Genomic DNA, 18,486 nt, shown 5'->3' on the forward strand with positions numbered 1-18,486 from the left:
TTTTAGACTCTTTAAAGGACATCATAATACCGTGGTCACACCACAATAAATTTTTTTTTTGAAAATAAAATCTCAATTTTTTTTATTGGTATAAAATATTACCATGGCAACAGAAAAATAAGAGCAGTTGTTTTTAGAATTTATTGAATTCAACCCTGCAACTCATCGAACCCATCATCGCATGCAAGCATATATTCGTCATCGTCAAAAACGAAATAGTTTTCAGAGTTTAGTGTATCTGGTTGAACTTCCCACACTCGATGCTCATCTATTTCTGCATCCCAATCTTCCACATCACTGACGCTCGGTTTGTCATTTTCAGACTTACAACTGTTTGAAACTGTTTTATAACTTTGATCAGTAACTAACACCTTAACAGGATTTTTCATATCACATGAAGTCGTATCCTGTCCAGTAAGAGACATTTTGAGATTTTTTTCATTTTGAGATTTTTCAATGATCCATAACGGCTCTCCATATTCATTAACATTCGGCAAAGAAGAATTAATGTCAAAGGCAAATGTCGGTTTAAAAGGAACGATTTCTCGCAACTCTTCTTCTTCGTCGTTATCATCTTCTTCATCAGATTCAGGGAAAAATGGTGCTAAATCAAATTTGTAAACAGTTTCTAAAATTTATTAGGTGAAAAAACAACAACAAAAGAATTTGAAATACACTTTGTCAACTTACGCTTTTTAATATTTCAAGTTATATTGTGTGTGTTTCATATTGGATGTTGTTCAAATAATAAGTCATGCAATATTATTTAATTCATGAAAAACCAAGTGTAATAATCATAAAAATTTCAATGTAAAAAAGTTTTGATATTAATGGATGTTGCAGCTTTAAATAACTGTAACAACGTGTTAGGCATAAAATGAAGAAGCATTGACATCGACATTGTTTAACCAAAATGATACTTAAAAAAATACTAATAACACGATAACAGCATCACAATGTCTTACGCAATATAGCAAGCATTAAAATTTGTGGAAATTTTGCTGCGACACCTGATATTGAAAATACTAATAACACGATAACAGCATCACAATGTCTTACGCAATATAGCAAGCATTAAAATTTGTGGAAATTTTGCTGCGACACCTGATATTGAAAATACTAATAACACGATAACAGCATCACAATGTCTTACGCAATATAACAAGCATTAAAGTTTGTGGAAATTTTGCTGCGACACCTGATATTGAAAATACTAATAACACGATAACAGCATCACAATGTCTTACGCAATATAGCAAGCATTAAAATTTGTGGAAATTTTGCTGCGACACCTGATATTGAAAATACTAATAACACGATAACAGCATCACAATGTCTTACGCAATATAACAAGCATTAAAATTTGTGGAAATTTTGCTGCGACACCTGATATTGAAAATACTAATAACACGATAACAGCATCACAATGTCTTACGCAATATAGCAAGCATTAAAATTTGTGGAAATTTTGCTGCGACACCTGATATTGAAAATACTAATAACACGATAACAGCATCACAATGTCTTACGCAATATAACAAGCATTAAAATTTGTGGAAATTTTGCTGCGACACCTGATATTGAAAATACTAATAACACGATAACAGCATCACAATGTCTTACGCAATATAGCAAGCATTAAAATTTGTGGAAATTTTGCTGCGACACCTGATATTGAAAATTTCAATGTTGTAGTTAATTTCGAACATTTAAAACTGCAAAAAACCGATTTTAGCAGTTATATCGTCAATAAGTCGCTCCTCTATTTCTATTAACAACTTTAAACATTTTATTTAACATGCTTTTGCAAATTGCTTCTCCAATTTTAAGAGCATTTACTTTTTAATGCTACTTATCGACCGTATAATTTTTTCTAATAATAATTATACCCCAGGGATTTTTGATTGGTTTACAATCCAAAGTATTTTAATTACATAAGCACAATTTTCAACGTTTCACTGGCGCAATAATAACAATCCCGTATAACATTTAAGCCCAACTCACTTTTGATCCGTGATATTATTTGATCAATTATTCACAGCTTTTTTATTAGAGTCAATGAGCAATATGATTTGCTTATTGACTCTAATAAAAAGCTACCTTTATATTTTCCTTTTGCTTTCGTTTACTTTTCTTTTGTTTGAGTGTGCATAAAGAAACACTCGAAAATACTTGAGAAAACGTTCACTAACACAATAATTTCAACTGAAACTGACATAGTGTAACCTAGGAGAGATTTATTTAAAGATAGCAACTTAAGTTTAAAATTTCATAGATTTAATATCCTAATTTAAGAAAATATTTATACCTAGTTAATTTGAAATCCAGACAAAAAAAAATCTATTAATTAATAAAACCAGTAACAAAATAAACTCCCCACCTGTGAAAGTTGGATCTCGATCATTTCTTAGCATTCCACTACAAAAAGATTGGAGACTCACTTTACACAGACTAAGTTTTTTACATATAGTAGCTGCACCATTTTCTGTTACTTGACTTCCTAGATGCATAAAACAACAAAAGAGTAGAATTAGGCAGCTATAATTATATTACTTAATTAAATTTAAGTAATATAAACAGCAATAAAATTTAAATAAAATTTCAATTGTTGAAAAATTAAATCCTTCCAAATGAATTAATTTGTAAGAGAGAAAATTTAACAGTAATTAAATTGAACTAGAAATAAAAAGATTTATCCATTTGAGATAATCATTTAAATTATCAAACCAAAAGAAAAAAAGATCATGATCAGGTTGTTTATGGTTATATCCATGAGAACTTTCAGGTGGAAATATCATTTCTAGTTAAATCAGAATCAAGCAAATAAAAGAACTATATTTCCTACCTCCCAAAACAACATCTATTTGAAAACGTCGTGGTTGAATTTCTACAAAACTGGACAAGCTATCATCAATTAAAAAGCAACTGCTCAGGTCAAATAACTGCAAATCACATAAATGTAGGAAGCACTTTGCAACTCCTATAAATAATAACTTCATCAAAGCATTATAACTAAACTAAGTTTAAAGATAAATCCTTGGAGACAGTATGAAGTCAGATTTTGAAGGGTATTTGAAAAGGCCCTAGAACACTAAATATTTGGTCTAGGAATTAATTCGTGCGGTTTGACAAGGGATTACAAAACTAGCTTATTGTCTCAGCATTTCGTTTAGCCACGCATGCGTGCGAAGATCACTGTTATTGCGCATCATTTTCATTATAAATCATTTGATTTAAGCGTAAACAACACTATTTTTAATTTAACTGATAATGTCGATTTTTGTTCCTGATAAAGTGTTTTTGCGGGGGATTCTTTTTCATTACTTTAACATGAAGAAAAGTGCTACCGAAAGTCATCGATTTTGGTTGAAGTTTATGGTGATCATGCTCTAGCTGAGCGAACGTGTCAGAAGTGGTATGCACGGTTTAAAAGTGGTGATTTTTGTTTGGAAGACCAAGAGCGACCAGGACAGCCAAAAAAATTGGAAGATGCAGAATTGGCAGCATTGCTCGATCAGGATTCTTGTCAAACGCAAGAGGACCTTGCAAAATCGTTAGGAGTTGAACAATCAACAGTTTCCAGACGCCTCAAAGCCATGGGTATGATTCAAAAAACGTCTCATTGGGTTCCACATGAATTGAAAGACAGAGACGTGGAAAGAAGAAAGACCATTTGTGAATTGCTGCTTGAAAGACAGAAAAGAAAGGGATTTTTGCATCGAATCGTTACTGGTGATGAGAAATGGATTTATTACGAGAATCCTAAATGAAAAAAGGCCTGGGTAAAGCCAGGTGAACCAGGTCCATCACAACCCAAACGGAATATTCACTGTGCAACGCTTATGCTGTGTATATGGTGGGATATGACACCTAGTGAAACTATTAATGGAACGTTATCGACGACAATTAATGCATTTGAAGCAAGCTCTGGTCATAAAACGACCAGATTGGGGTAACAGACATGATAAACTCATTTTTCAGGATGATAACGCTCGACCACATGTCGCAAAACCTGTCAAAAACTATTTGGAAAATGTCGGATGGGAAGTGTTACCCCACCTGCCATATTCTCCAGACATTGCTCCTTCTGACTACTACTTGTTCGATTGCATGAATAACGATTTGATTGAACAGCGCTTCACTTCTTCAGAAAATATCGAAAAATGGGTCTCTGATTGGATCACTTCTAAGGATGAAGCATTTTTTCGACACGGAATTCGTAAATTGCCGGAAAGATGGGCAAAAGTAGTGACTAGCGATGGACACTATTTTCATTAATGTATTTATCCAATTAGTTTTTGAAATAAACCTTCAATTTTCAATTAAAAACCGCACAAATTAATTCTTAGACCAAATATATACAATAAATAAATATATAATAAAATAAATAAAGGATTTTGATCACTCTCCTTTTGAATATCTTACCATTGTTTGTAAGCTTATTACAACATCTTGCAAGTAGCCTTCGCAGTTTGTTAAGCATTGAAACACTTAAAATACAATTGTCACACACCTAAAAGCAAAATCAGTTACAACTCATTGTAATTTTTATTTTTATTGAATATTGTCATATAAGCTACATATTAATGTTTAACTACATTTTTACCATAAATTCAGCACATCAAGTGTATAACTTACATCCACAATGTAGCTGATGTTGAGATCAACTAGATTATCATAATGAGAGAGTGCATTTATACCAGCACATGTTATTTGAGGATGGCACGCTTCAATATTTAAGGTCCTTACATAAAAAAAAAAATTTTAAACCAAAGAATAAGCTGGTTTAATCTGTTTTTTTAAACATTTTTTTTCTGAATTTTTTAAAACTGCATATTTTAATCATGGTACATCTTTTTCAAAATGCAGCTACATTAAGTAATTATAAGTAATTATTATTATTATAAGTAATTTAGCATTAAGTAATTAAGCATTAAGTAAAGTTATGCAACATAATTGACTAACTGAATTTTGGTACATGAAATTCCAATCATTTCAATGACCTCATCTGTAACAGAGAAATTTCGACTTATGTCAAGTTTAACCTAAAAAATTATTTATGATTTAAGTAAAAACATGCAATTTATAAAATATTTACTTGTATGTAATTACAGAATTGCATACAATTTTTTTTTGCATTTTGATAATTAAAGTTTATATTTAGGTAAATGGAATCTTTAACCAATATATAACTATAATAAAGATAAGCAGATTTATAGAGTAAATATTTCATAATAAGATTTTTTTGCATAAAAAAATACAAACCAAATTTTTCAGCTCTGTTAACATTTTAAAACCTTGATGTGTTACTAGAAAAAATAATAATAATAAAAATAATTCATGTGACAACTTGTTCTTTAATTAAAAAAAAACTTTTATAAGTAAAAAATTAAAGATAATAATTTTTAATTTCAAATTCATGGCACCTGTTTTGCTTAACCCACAGAGGCTAAGTTCTTCAATAAATCTGCATCTCTAAAAATTAAGCAAAAGAACAAGATAATAAACAGATAAAATTCTTACATAAACAACCAGGCCCAGATCCATAGAAATTAGGGTGGTAGTCAAAAATTAAATGTTCAGATTTTGTCTGGGACAACCTCTAGTCCTGTTCCTATTGATCTCATGAACTCATGTGCAAAATTTCATAAAAATATTCTTTCATTAAAGGGTGCCACATGCCAACTGATAAAACCACATGTATGCGATAGAAAAGATAGCCGTGTAAATTAATGTGTTGTTGAATATTATTGAAATCTTTAAATAAATTTTTTTTATCTGTAAATCCATTTTGAACACAACCAGATGTCTTTTCAATGAGGTGTACTCTTTATGTTTTTTTTGAGAATCTGACCAGTTGTTAAATTTATCAACTAATTAATGTTCTGTATATGAAAAATATTTATAAATTTCCAAATACAGATAAAAAAAACAGAAATTTTACTTCATAGCATTTTTAGAAATTTGTTACATTCAAATAGTTAAATTTTTATAGTGCTTAAATATTAATTACTTAGCTGCAGCCCACTTACTTATTTTTTCTATCCCAGAATTCCTTGTAATTTGCCACCCAATCGCCATTTTGTATGTTTATCACTATCAGACTACCAAATTAATTATTTTAACTAAAATTTTTCATTTTTAACATTTTTGCAGTGGAATATCTCAATTGTGAAAAGTCAGTCGTGACAGATATGAAGACGGTATATCTGATCCTGAAACAGCTTTGGTTTTTAACAGCAACAGAGAAATGATGAAAGAAGCTAATGATTTCATTCAAAACTGCTTGCTGACAGAGAACCAGCCTCGTGATGATTATAGGGAACTTTTAGAACTGTCTTTGATCTACCTGGGTCATATTCCTCCTCGCGGGGTTCATTTTATGGCTCCTGGGGCTATGCATCGGGCCAGATGGATGGCCATGGCTATTTATTCAATCAAAATTTTTCTCTTCAGATCCCAGTTTCGCATGACAAAGCGTGAAATAAATTTATCACGTTTCTTGAATATTTTTGTCTGCTTTGTCTATCTCAACTCATGGTTTACTGCTTCGCTGTCCATTCAAGCTCCACTGAATGATCTCATGTGCCTTAAACGACTCACACAATTCAGGACAATAAATTTAAATGTTGCAAATGTAGCGATAAAGGCATTGTCTCGTCATATGTGGTACCTCAGTGAGGAACTGATTGCCTTTAGTTTTTTTGATGATCGTGTTGATGCAGCTACAAAATACGAGATGGTAAATGCAATGAAAACAAAAACTGGAAATGGAATTCCTGCAAAACGTGTTCAACTACGTGAAAACAACATTTCATCATCAGAGCTTGCTGATTTCATTAACTCGAACACCATGAGGTTTTTTGTTATACTGGGCATCTCAACTTCTTGGCTCGAATTGGATTCATCTTTGTGGAACGAGGACCAAGTTTTTATTGCAGCTAAGCATTTTGTAGCCGGTTTGAGCGTTGTGAATGACAGAGCAGAGAGAGGAGTTGCTCTTATCCAAGACTTTAACCAAATTCTAACAAAAGATGAAGGACAAAAGCAAGCACTTCTCCATGTTGTGTCTGAGCATCGAAAACAGTTTCCAGATGCCAAGAAATCCACTGTTGTTAAACAGGACTAAATAGTCATTTTTCCATTCAAAACAAAATGAAAAACTAAAATGATATTGAAATTATAGTTATTTTTTCATGGTTTTCAATGTTCAATACTTTGTTATTTAAAAACTTTTGCATTAAAATAGTTTATGTAGAAAAAATTTTTTAAAGTGCTTACAGCCATTAGCGTCAACCTTAGTGAAACTTTCAACCCCGTGTGGCACCCCTTAATGATGAAATATCCTTCTCAAATTTTGCACATAAGTTTGTTATGCTAAAAGGAACAAAAATAGAGGTTGTCCCATCAATTTACTTTGAAAAAGTTTTTTGAGCACCACCCTAATATATATATATATATATATATATATATATATATATATATATATATATATATATATATATATATATATATATATATATATATATATATAGCCACTGAGAGAAATTTCTGGCCCTGGGAAGTATTCTTAAGGGGCCCTCATTATGATCAATTATATACCCAAGATCAATAGAAGCGTGCTCTGGTCATTGAAAATTAAAAATGAAAGTTAATTAAATCTTTTAAGAGTCAAAACTATTTAAACCTTTTAAAAATTATTTTAAAAAATTATTTGTACACACACAGAGCCCTGGAAATCTTCCCGGTCCACCCTCCTCTCTCGGCAGCCATGTATATAGGTGTGTCAAGGTGTTTGTTAATTCTTTTCTAAGAAATATTATTAGAAAAAACATTTGATAAAGACCTAGCTGTCACTAAATAACTGTCAGCATATTCATTAATTCATTACTTTTTTTTTAATTCAGTTAATCAAATGCATTTTAAAAAAACACATTGGAAAATGTTGTAACAAATGTTGCCACACAAAGTTTTAATTTGCTATCGATTCTATTTTCTTCTCAAACCAACTACTTGTATTTATTTTATTAATTAATATTAATTTAATCATTTTCAATGAATTTATGAAGGTATAAATAAGGTCCATAAGCAGCCTAAAACAAGAACTAGATGCTATTTGGAGAAGTGTTCAATCTGAAACTTGTAACTATCCTGCTAAATCAATGCAAAAGAGATGTACAGCTTGCAAAAAAACACACACACAAATATATACAAATTGTTTCACATTATCTGATTGGCTCAAAACTGACATATGAAACTGATAGTGGAATGAAAAAAAATAAATAAATAAAAAACGAACTCACTATATAACTTTCAACCTGAAAAGTTTTCTAACCATAAATGGCTTTTTTATGGTTGTTGCCATTTGATACACTTAAACTTGACCCCAAAAAAAAAATTATAAAAATTTAGTACCTAATTTAGTGTTTATTAGTCAGAGAAAACATTTTAATGTTTAAATTTTTACTTTTTTAAGCCAAAAAAACAACCAAAAGCTGTTTTTTATAATTCCAAAAGTGGCAAAATTTTGTTGCCAGAGGAAATATTTTGAACTTGTATTTTTAAAACTTTTTGCCTGCATCAGTCAAAAATCATTTTGCTGCAACTATAAAAAGATTACAATTTATCAACTTGTGAAAAATAGAAGAATCAATCTCATAAAAATACCATTTTTTCTGTGTCACTTGCCAACAAGTGTAAAAATTTGACCGCTACATTTTTATCAGCTTTTGATAATCATCATCACTCATCAACGGAAAAAAAAGTCCAGCTCATCAAAGTTTCAAAAAAATTAAAGAAAAAAAGTCATTCTTATGCAAAAGGTAAGCCTTTTAAAAATCTCTATTAAGGGTTAACATGGATTTTCAGCCACTGAAGTAAATGTTTAAAAATTGTGGTTAAAAATCGCCAAAATTGTTGACTGAAAATGGCTTAAAATGGCCAAGATTTTCAAAAAATTTTTTAAAGTTTTTCAGTAAACTTTTTTCTAAAACAATGCTGAATTAAGATTAAACCATATAATTTGACCCTAAAAAGGGCTAAAAGGGAGAAAAAAAAGCTTACTAGTTATATTTTCTTATTCTTGGTGTACACATTTGTTTTTACTTAATTCAAATAATATAAAAAAAGTAGAAGATTTTCCGTGATGCACTTGGTAGATTCATAAGACTGGTAGGGTACAACCAAGGGTAATAAGTATTTAAATATTTGGAAGCAATCAATATCAGTCAGTATTATTATTTTTAATAAAGTTCATTCTGTTTTCTCCAAAAAAAAAACCACTCTTTCCTTTTCTTTTTTTTAATTTGTGAAAGGTTTGGTTACAAAAGCACCTAAATGCTCTTTGCTAAAACAATCTTTAGGAATTGTTGCAAATAAAACACAGAATTTGCAAAAACCTCCTATAAACATGCCTATGGTATTGTGTCAAACCAAAAGTTTTTACAAGTAAATTGAGATTCTTTTCATGCAACTAAACTTAATTTTTACCAAAATAATAAAAGTAGAACAAAATAATCTTTTAAACAAACAAAAATGATTAAGTCATCAGTTAATGAATATGCCTATGCAACTTTTTCAGTAGATAAAATTTTATCAATTGATATAACTTTTTCAGTTATATCAATAGATAAAATGACTGAAGTTGAAGATGATGAAGGTGCAGTAATGAAAGTAAGCCGCATTGCAATCAAAAAATTTTCATTAGCCTGTGTATAAGGCGTAACAGTATGACCAGAATCAGTATCAGGGGCAACATTAAGACAATAATCAGTGGTAGGAATCAGCAGTAGGACCAGTATCAAGAGCAACAGTAGGACCTGACTGAATATTGTATGTAGCAATCTTTAAATTAAGATATTAAATTAACATATCAACTATATATAGTGACAAAACTATTTGCACTCTAAGCAAGAACCCTTCACAATTCTAATGTTAAAAACAAAAACCTAGAAATGAATACAAGCTAATTAAATTGGAGCAAATATATAACAGGACAACTTTCAGCACTCATCACTTTAAAAGTTTTCATATCTTTTAGGGACTAATACGGCAACTCTCATAAATTTATATAGGTGCAAAATTTATATATTCAAATGTGTTGCCATGTGGCATCTTTGAACCTAGATAATGTTGAAGAATTGATAGTAGAATTTATTCTCAAAATTTTTTGTTAAAAAAACTATGAAAAAAACTAGCATAATAAATCTAATCTTCTAGCAAACCAAAAATATTGATAGAGAAATTATACCTACCATAGTTCAAATACTGATACCCCTGAATAAACAAGGGTTAATAATTTTGCAGAAGAAACTGTTTTTTATTTACTTATTTGATGGGGAGAGGAGTGAGGAATGGACCCCTATCCTCTGAATCTGGGCCTAAAGTGCAAAAAAAGAAAAAAAAACAAAAAACAAAAGATAATTAAAAATAAAAAAATAATCTTAGATACTAACTTGTGATAGGTAGATTAATGACTGATCAGTAAGGGATATACAAAAAGACAAGTTGAGTGATGAAAGATTTGGGCAAACTTGAGACAAATTGTTAATGCCACCATCATTTAACTATATAAAAAGATCATTAACAATTAAGGATCAATGCCACTTTAGTTTGATTTTTATGAAGTATTGATTTAAAATGTCATAAATTTAAAAAATCAATTTACCCGAGAACAACTGCTGAAATCCACACATCTTAAGGAGGGTTGCAGCATATACAAGCACTAAAAATGAAGCGTTAAAAAAAACCTGCTATTCTCATATGTTTAACATATTTTTGGAGAAAGAAAAGTTTATTAATGATAAAGATTAGTTATACAGTAAAAAAAAAAACAGCCTTAAAAAAAGGGAATATTGCTGGATCAGAAAATAGTTAAAAACAGTTGTAAGACTTGACTAAATTAAAGCAATAGCATGAGAAATACAAACAAAACATTTTCAGAGCATTAAACATTTGAAACAAGAAGTGTTCCAACTTTTTTTTGCTGATTCAAGCAAAAAAAACAACTAACCTTTCCTACCAACCTTGAACTTTCAGTTACTGAAAGAATCTCCAGATGCTTTAAACCTTTAAACATCCACCAAAAGCTTCAAAATAGAATAGAAAGATATGTCAAATATTTTAAACTAATAAATATTTATCATAGTATAAACCAAAAGATGACATGTTATTTCAAATTAAAAATAGTTACTAGGTTGTTTAGTTGTTTGATTAAGCACTTAATTGTTTAATTGCTTGATTGATTAGTTAAACTGCAGCAACACTTAGGTACTCCAATACACTTTTCAGTAGCAGAAGCTTGAATTGACAGTTTTCAGTTCAATTTGAAATATAATATTCAAATGACAAAAAGTTATTTCTGGGTTTTGTTGTTGCTATTCTTTAATACAGTAAAATGTCAATAAAAAATTATAATTTGGTGTAAGTTTTATTTTAAGATTGGTTTGCTCTCTTCATTCATGTATTTTTTTTTCTAATGAAAATATTATAGTTTAGTTGACACAATTTAGTAGCTAAATAAAAACTATTAAGTAATACTTGACTTGTTTATCATAAAATTATGCTAAATAGTATATTCATTTTTGGATAAAAAATCTTTTGAGCAACTATTTAAAATGTTAAAAAACCTTTGTCTTTTTGATGACATTATTAATGATTCAAATGTAATTAGCTTTATGTTAAACTTGTGTGCTTATTAATAAATTGGTATCTTGTTATTACAGTTATGCATAAAATTATAATTTTATTTAAATATTTATACTATAATTGTGCTTACATTGTAATTATGTAGTTGAGCACAAAACAATTATAAATTGAACAAAAGATTGGAGGTAGTTACTAAAAACCAGATGTCTGGCTTCTCCATAACTCCTGAATAAGTTATCCAAGTTTATCAGACTTAGTTGTTTTTTTTTTTAAAATAATAATTGCTGAAGGCAAACTTTTGGTTCTTTTTTGATAGATGTGCTGAACTGTTTGTTTAAACTTTGCTTGATTTTTAAGATTGACTTGCCATAAGGAAAACTGTGTTTTACTTCGCCTCTGTAATCTTGTGCTTAAATTAGTAATAATGGCTGTTAAGAAACAAAAGATTTCTATTGATTACGTTGGTTGTATTTACTAATTGCAAAGTTATGTTATAGATAAAAATGTAAAAATAATATCTAATAAAATAAATTTTAACTTCAAAAAAAAAAGGTAGTGTATTGAAAAGTAGTTTGTTTAGTCTGCTGTCTTGATAAAGTAGCTCTGTTACAATTATTAACCAGACTACTTTGTTGTCTTGATGAAGTAACTTTATTTCATTTATTTTCCGATAAGTCTGTTATCTTGATGAAACAGTGTATTAATGTAATAGACTATATTAGTTTGCTATACATTAATTTAACGCAGTACTTACTTAAATAATAGACTACACCATTTACTACACTACACATATGTAGTAGGTTTTAGAGTGTAGGTCTTAGGTGATGTTCTAATGGTCTGTGTGAGAAATGTTAACTTAACAGAATGTTTTATAAACCAAAATTATTTTATGCTTGTTTATTTTTTTTTTAATTTAAAGTAAAAAATAAGTGTAAGAGTTTTTTTTTTTTTTTTTTGAATAAACAACATAAAAACACGCACCCTTTTTCTCCAACATTTAAACACCTGTCCATATTAAGAGTCTAGAAAAAAAATTTACTAATAGATTTATTTGAACAACTATACAAATTAATTGGCTAAACAAATTAAAGAGTTGATTTCGTTAAAAATTTTTGAAAATATTTTCAAAAAAACTAACTTGCAACCGCAAAAGATTTTCGCCAAGATATTTTAATGTTTTATTTTGTATACATGTGCGAGACAAATTTAGATGTTGTAATTGTTTGCACATTTTACCTGTAAAATAATGTTAAAAAATTCTGTAAAACATTTATGAGAGATATAAATACATCTACATTACATAGATTAGGCATCCTCCAGTTCATAATTTTTTTTAAAAAAATGTCAAAAAATTTTTATTTACTAATACTAAATGGATTTAAAAGAAACTTATTTTATAAAGTTAAATAAATAACAGCCAATAAAAATTAGTTGTTTTTTCTGGTGATAGTAACATGGTAAAAGAATGCTCCACATTTTAAACTCACCAATCATAAAAAAACTATGTTTTGTTATAACATAAGGAGATGCTGAAAAATCAATAGACTTTAAATTAATGCAGCCTTTTTTAAGAATAGCAACCAACACACTGTCATCTAAAGCTAAATAAACAAAAAAATATAATAAGCATTTATTAAAATTAAGGAAGGTTAAGCTAAAAACAAATTTAATTCAAGGGATTTGTTGTTAGAAAAAAATATTGCTTACCTGATAATCTATTTGCTGAATTGAAAACGCCTTTAAAGTTGAGATAGTAAACAGAACTCCAACTTTCTAGTGACATTTTTTGCCATCTTCTGCAAACTAAAAAATAATTTGGATTTATTCATTCCAATTCATAAATTTACTTACACTTGTAAAAATTTTTACATTAAACTTTCTGCAGTCATTTTGCATGTGTTTTTGCTTTTATAACCTTCTGTATGATTATAAGTTATTTTTTTATAAAATGCTATGTAATGTTTAGTTTTCAATTTTAACTTTAACTAAACTGTGTTTAGTGTTGTAATGTAAATCTCTAATTTCAAATCAAAGTACTTTGAATAGTCAGAAAATAGATTTAATCTGAAATTAAATAGGGATGCAAAAGTACACCAGCTCCTATATATCTATAGCCCTTTTAGCAAATTTCCAAAATATCAACTGCAAATTGAGCAGCTACAGTTGTTTCAAGATTTCTTCTGCTTTTCACAACCAAATGATCTATTACAGTGACTTTTTTGTTTTTGTTTTGTAATGCTATGTATATTTTATTAATTTTGCGAAGATTGTTCATTGAAAATTGTTCATTGAAAATTGTTCATTGAAAATTGTTCATTGAAAATTGTTCATTGAAAATTGTTCATTGAAAATTGTTCATTAAAAATTGGCATTTCTTAACCTTTTTACAATATAAATATAAAATTTGGACAAAGGCCTTAAAAGAATCTGTATCTCAGTAAGTACTAGAGCTAAACACTGGCCTTTTGTGCACTCTACAAAACATAGAATATGGCATAATTCTTACAACCGGAAGCTCAAGTTTGTAAAATTTCAATAAAAAAAAAAAGATTTTCTTTTAAACAAACCTAACTCCATCTTGATTCTTGTTTTTAAGTCAAGATAAGAAAATATGTGAAAGAAAAGCTCATCACACAGTTTGTCTATGTAACAGGAACACCTAAAATACAAAATATATAAGTTAACTAAAATATAAATATTTTGATAGTAACTTTTGGTATAACAAATAAAAGACAGAGGCAAACTTTTGCTGGTCTTCTTTTTGTAATTCTCCTTTGTTTTCAAAGAACTGCTCTTTCTCTTGCATGAAGTAATCAGCAGCTTCCTCAATAATAAAGCATAAATAAATAATAAGGAATACATGAAGCAGATTATTTATTAAATATTTCAAAATACAAAATAACCAAAAAAAAAATTTACTTTTAAGATTTCATGCTGATTCCTGCTACCTTTTTCTAAGAAAAAACACAGGAATTGTATTTAATACTTCAATTCAATTAAATATGCAAGTAATGACCAACCTAATAATCTTTATAATAACCTTGTATGAAATAATCAGTACATTGCATCATGAGTATGTTATAGAGTTAGGAATTGATCCTTTTAGAAATTTGGGTGCAATTTGCATTGTTCAGGTTTGGTTTTATGCAATGTTTGGTACAGCACCAATTTTGTGACAAGCAAAGTTTGGATTAAGTTCAGTACCACAAACATCAAAGTTCAAATTCAGTCCAATTTGGTATCTTTTTTAGAGATCAAGATCAAGAGATTGTTTGCATATAACAATCACTTTTACCCTTACATTCAATACCGATCCTCTTGTAATCATGCATAATCATTTAAAGCCTTTTCCACTGCTACTAATCTTTGAACCATGATAATATTGTGCTGACAAAATACTGTACACTGTACTACTACATATTGTACTGTAAAGGGAGTTTAAAAAAGGAATGCCAAGTGATTTTTAATGTGTTATTTTGTATGGGTTCTTTCAGTTTGGTTTTAACTAAATAAACGGTTGTTTAGCTTTGAAGTTCAAGTTTGGTTCGGTCTTGAACAGGGTTCAGGTTTGATTTTTAATTCTCTAGGGTATTCACTTGAAACTTGTGCTTGAATGAACCAGGGCCTTAGAAATATACACTTTAATTTTCAAGAGACTTAAAAATAAGAACCTGACCATGGCAAACACTTACCTGTCTATTTCATTAGCCAACAACAACAACAACAACAACAACAACAATAACAATAATATTATTTGTAATAATAATAGTAATAATAATAATAATAACAACAATAATAATAATAACAATAATAATAATAATAATAATAATAATAATAATAATAATAATAATAATAATAATAATAATAATAATAAAAATAATAATAATAATAATAATAGTAGTAGTAGTAACAATAATAATAATAATAATAATAATAATAATAATAATAATAATAATAATAATAATAATAATAATAATAATAATAATAATAATAATAATAGTAGTAACAATAATAATAATAATAATAATAATAATAATAATAATAATAATAATAATAATAATAATAATAATAATAATAATAGTAGTAGTAGTAACAATAATAATAATAATAATAATAATAATAATAATAATAATAATAATAATAATAATAATAGTAGTAGTAGTAACAATAATAATAATAATAATAATAATAATAATAATAATAATAATAATAATAATAATAATAATAATAATAATAATAATAATAATAATAATAATAGTAGTAACAATAATAATAATAATAATAATAATAATAATAATAATAATAATAATAATAATAATAATAATAATAATAATAATAATAATAATAGTAGTAACAATAATAATAATAATAATAATAATAATAATAATAATAATAATAATAATAATAATAATAATAATAATAATAATAATAGTAGTAACAATAATAATAATAATAATAATAATAATAATAATAATAATAATAATAATAATAATAATAATAATAATAATAATAATAATAATAATAGTAGTAGTAGTAACAATAATAATAATAATAATAATAATAATAATAATAATAATAATAATAATAATAATAATAATAATAATAATAATAATAATAATAATAGTAGTAACAATAATAATAATAATAATAATAATAATAATAATAATAATAATAATAATAATAATAATAATAGTAGTAACAATAATAATAATAATAATAATAATAATAATAATAATAATAATAATAATAATAATAATAATAATAATAATAATAATAATAATAATAATAATAATAATAATAGTAGTAACAATAATAATAATAATAATAATAATAATAATAATAATAATAATAATAATAATAATAATAATAATAATAATAATAATAATAATAGTAGTAGTAGTAACAATAATAATAATAATAATAATAATAATAATAATAATAGTAGTAACAATAATAATAATAATAATAATAATAATAATAATAATAATAATAATAATAATAATAATAATAATAATAATAGTAGTAGTAACAATAATAATAATAATAATAATAATAATAATAATAATAATAATAATAATAATAATAATAATAATAATAATAATAATAGTAGTAGTAGTAACAATAATAATAATAATAATAATAATAATAATAATAATAATAATAATAATAATAATAATAATAATAATAATAATAATAATAATAATAATAATAATAGTAGTAACAATAATAATAATAATAATAAAAATAATAATAATAATAATAATAGTAGTAACAATAATAATAATAATAATAATAATAATAATAATAATAATAATAATAATAATAATAATAATAATAATAGTAGTAACAATAATAATAATAATAATAATAATAATAATAATAATAATAATAATAATAATAATAATAATAATAATAATAATAATAATAATAGTAATAGTAATAACAATAACAATAATAATAATAATAATAATAATAATAATAATAATAATAATAATAATAATAACAATAATAATAATAATAATAATAATAATAATAACAATAATATCTGGTAAACTAACATTTCATAAGTTAATAACAAAAGGATTTTGCTATAAAATAGTTGTCATAGGTATGTAACAATAGCTACCATAACTTTTGGCATGAAAACATCAAACCTGATAATATTCTGTAATATTTCTTTTTTTTTTTTGACAGACCTTATTGTGAAAGTGTCAGAGAATTTTGGTTGTTACAAAGATATATATATATTCCACCTAAAGATTTGATTTTAGAAATAAAATGCAGTGCTGTGAAGTTAACATTTCTCCAAACTTTATGAAAAAGAAATAAAAAACATAAACTGTTTAAATTTTTTCAAGGCAAATCAAAAAAAAAAAACAAAAAACAAGTCAAAGCAACAACTAAACCTCCTTTTTTTCTTTCAGCCTTTTTCACAACTAGCAACCTAAAACACACTATATGATATTAAAAATCATTATTCTTCTGCTCCAAATTATCAATTAAACATTTTTAACTGAAGAATTAAATAATTTTTTTTTATTGCGTTAAACTAAAAAATATTTACCTGCCCTCAAGTGTTATCTCATGTTTTTTTGCATTGATTGCTCGTTCAGCATCTAAAGGGTTTGAGAAGACAACAAAACCATATCTATAAAAAAGATCTCACATCTTCTATTTTATATCAAAAAAACATGCATAAAATATAAGTACTTAGCTTTTCATCAAAAGCATGGCTGCTACGAACTTTGAAAAGTTATTTCTTTAATAGCATTTTTCGCCACTATTAATATTTGCCTCTAATATCAATAATCATATTTAAATGTTTTAGAACAAAATGGTAGTGGAAAAAATGGTATATATAAAATGGAAGCTTTAAAAAATTTTTAAAGCTTATGCTTTGTTTATATAGTATATGCTATATATGTATAAAAATATAGTGCAATAATACAAAAACCTACACTTACACTTATATAGTATACACTCATGTGTATACCAAAAATGTCTATATACATATAACTGTAAATATAGATGTTTGTATATTTTTTTAATATTATTTTGCCCTTGTAATACTGTTGAATGTGTCTTGATAACAATGCTTCCATAATTGGCAAACACAATAGTGGATGCACTCTATTAGAAATTGCACATGGACACAATGTTTTGTAAATGGTTTGCAGTCATAACATGTATGAGCTATTGTTTGCTGATGTATTTAATATGTGTTTAGGGCCACCCACTGGACCATAAAAGCTAATCTTTAAGAGATTCTGAAAATCATGGTCAGAATTAACTCAATTGTTGTAATACCAGTGAAACAGTCAATAACTTTAGTTATGGTTT

The 18,486-nt window shown here is 26.6% G+C and overlaps 1 protein-coding gene across 2 annotated transcripts in view; it reads right to left on the reverse strand.

Moving 5' to 3' along the window:
- Nucleotides 1–127: 127 nt before the first annotated feature.
- LOC145184111 (putative RNA-binding protein EEED8.10) overlaps nt 128–18,486 on the reverse strand; it is a 19,120-nt gene continuing 761 nt past the window's right edge. The window contains exons 2-21 of one of the 2 annotated variants that reach the window (XM_090093814.1): nt 17,711–17,794; nt 17,553–17,590; nt 14,566–14,600; nt 14,391–14,470; nt 14,214–14,305; nt 13,354–13,449; nt 13,134–13,247; nt 12,785–12,882; nt 12,628–12,668; nt 11,012–11,087; nt 10,667–10,723; nt 10,455–10,565; nt 5,427–5,475; nt 5,266–5,309; nt 4,966–5,045; nt 4,639–4,744; nt 4,426–4,513; nt 2,846–2,980; nt 2,381–2,500; nt 128–604 (exon numbers count right to left, since the gene is read on the reverse strand). In XM_090093814.1, coding sequence (XP_089949940.1) covers nt 150–604; nt 2,381–2,500; nt 2,846–2,980; nt 4,426–4,513; nt 4,639–4,744; nt 4,966–5,045; nt 5,266–5,309; nt 5,427–5,475; nt 10,455–10,565; nt 10,667–10,723; nt 11,012–11,087; nt 12,628–12,668; nt 12,785–12,882; nt 13,134–13,247; nt 13,354–13,449; nt 14,214–14,305; nt 14,391–14,470; nt 14,566–14,600; nt 17,553–17,590; nt 17,711–17,794 — 1,999 coding nt within the window. In that variant the 3' untranslated portion in view covers nt 128–149. Of the gene's footprint in view, nt 605–2,380; nt 2,501–2,845; nt 2,981–4,425; nt 4,514–4,638; nt 4,745–4,965; nt 5,046–5,265; nt 5,310–5,426; nt 5,476–10,454; nt 10,566–10,666; nt 10,724–11,011; nt 11,088–12,627; nt 12,669–12,784; nt 12,883–13,133; nt 13,248–13,353; nt 13,450–14,213; nt 14,306–14,390; nt 14,471–14,565; nt 14,601–17,552; nt 17,591–17,710; nt 17,943–18,486 lie in introns of both variants that reach the window. The other variant, XM_090093815.1, reaches the window with a different exon arrangement.

This window comes from Hydra viridissima, unplaced genomic scaffold, assembly GCF_058129835.1.
Source record: "Hydra viridissima isolate aposymbiotic clone 2 unplaced genomic scaffold, HvirCarnegie_v1 scaffold_7, whole genome shotgun sequence".
Lineage (NCBI taxonomy): Eukaryota > Metazoa > Cnidaria > Hydrozoa > Anthoathecata > Hydridae > Hydra > Hydra viridissima.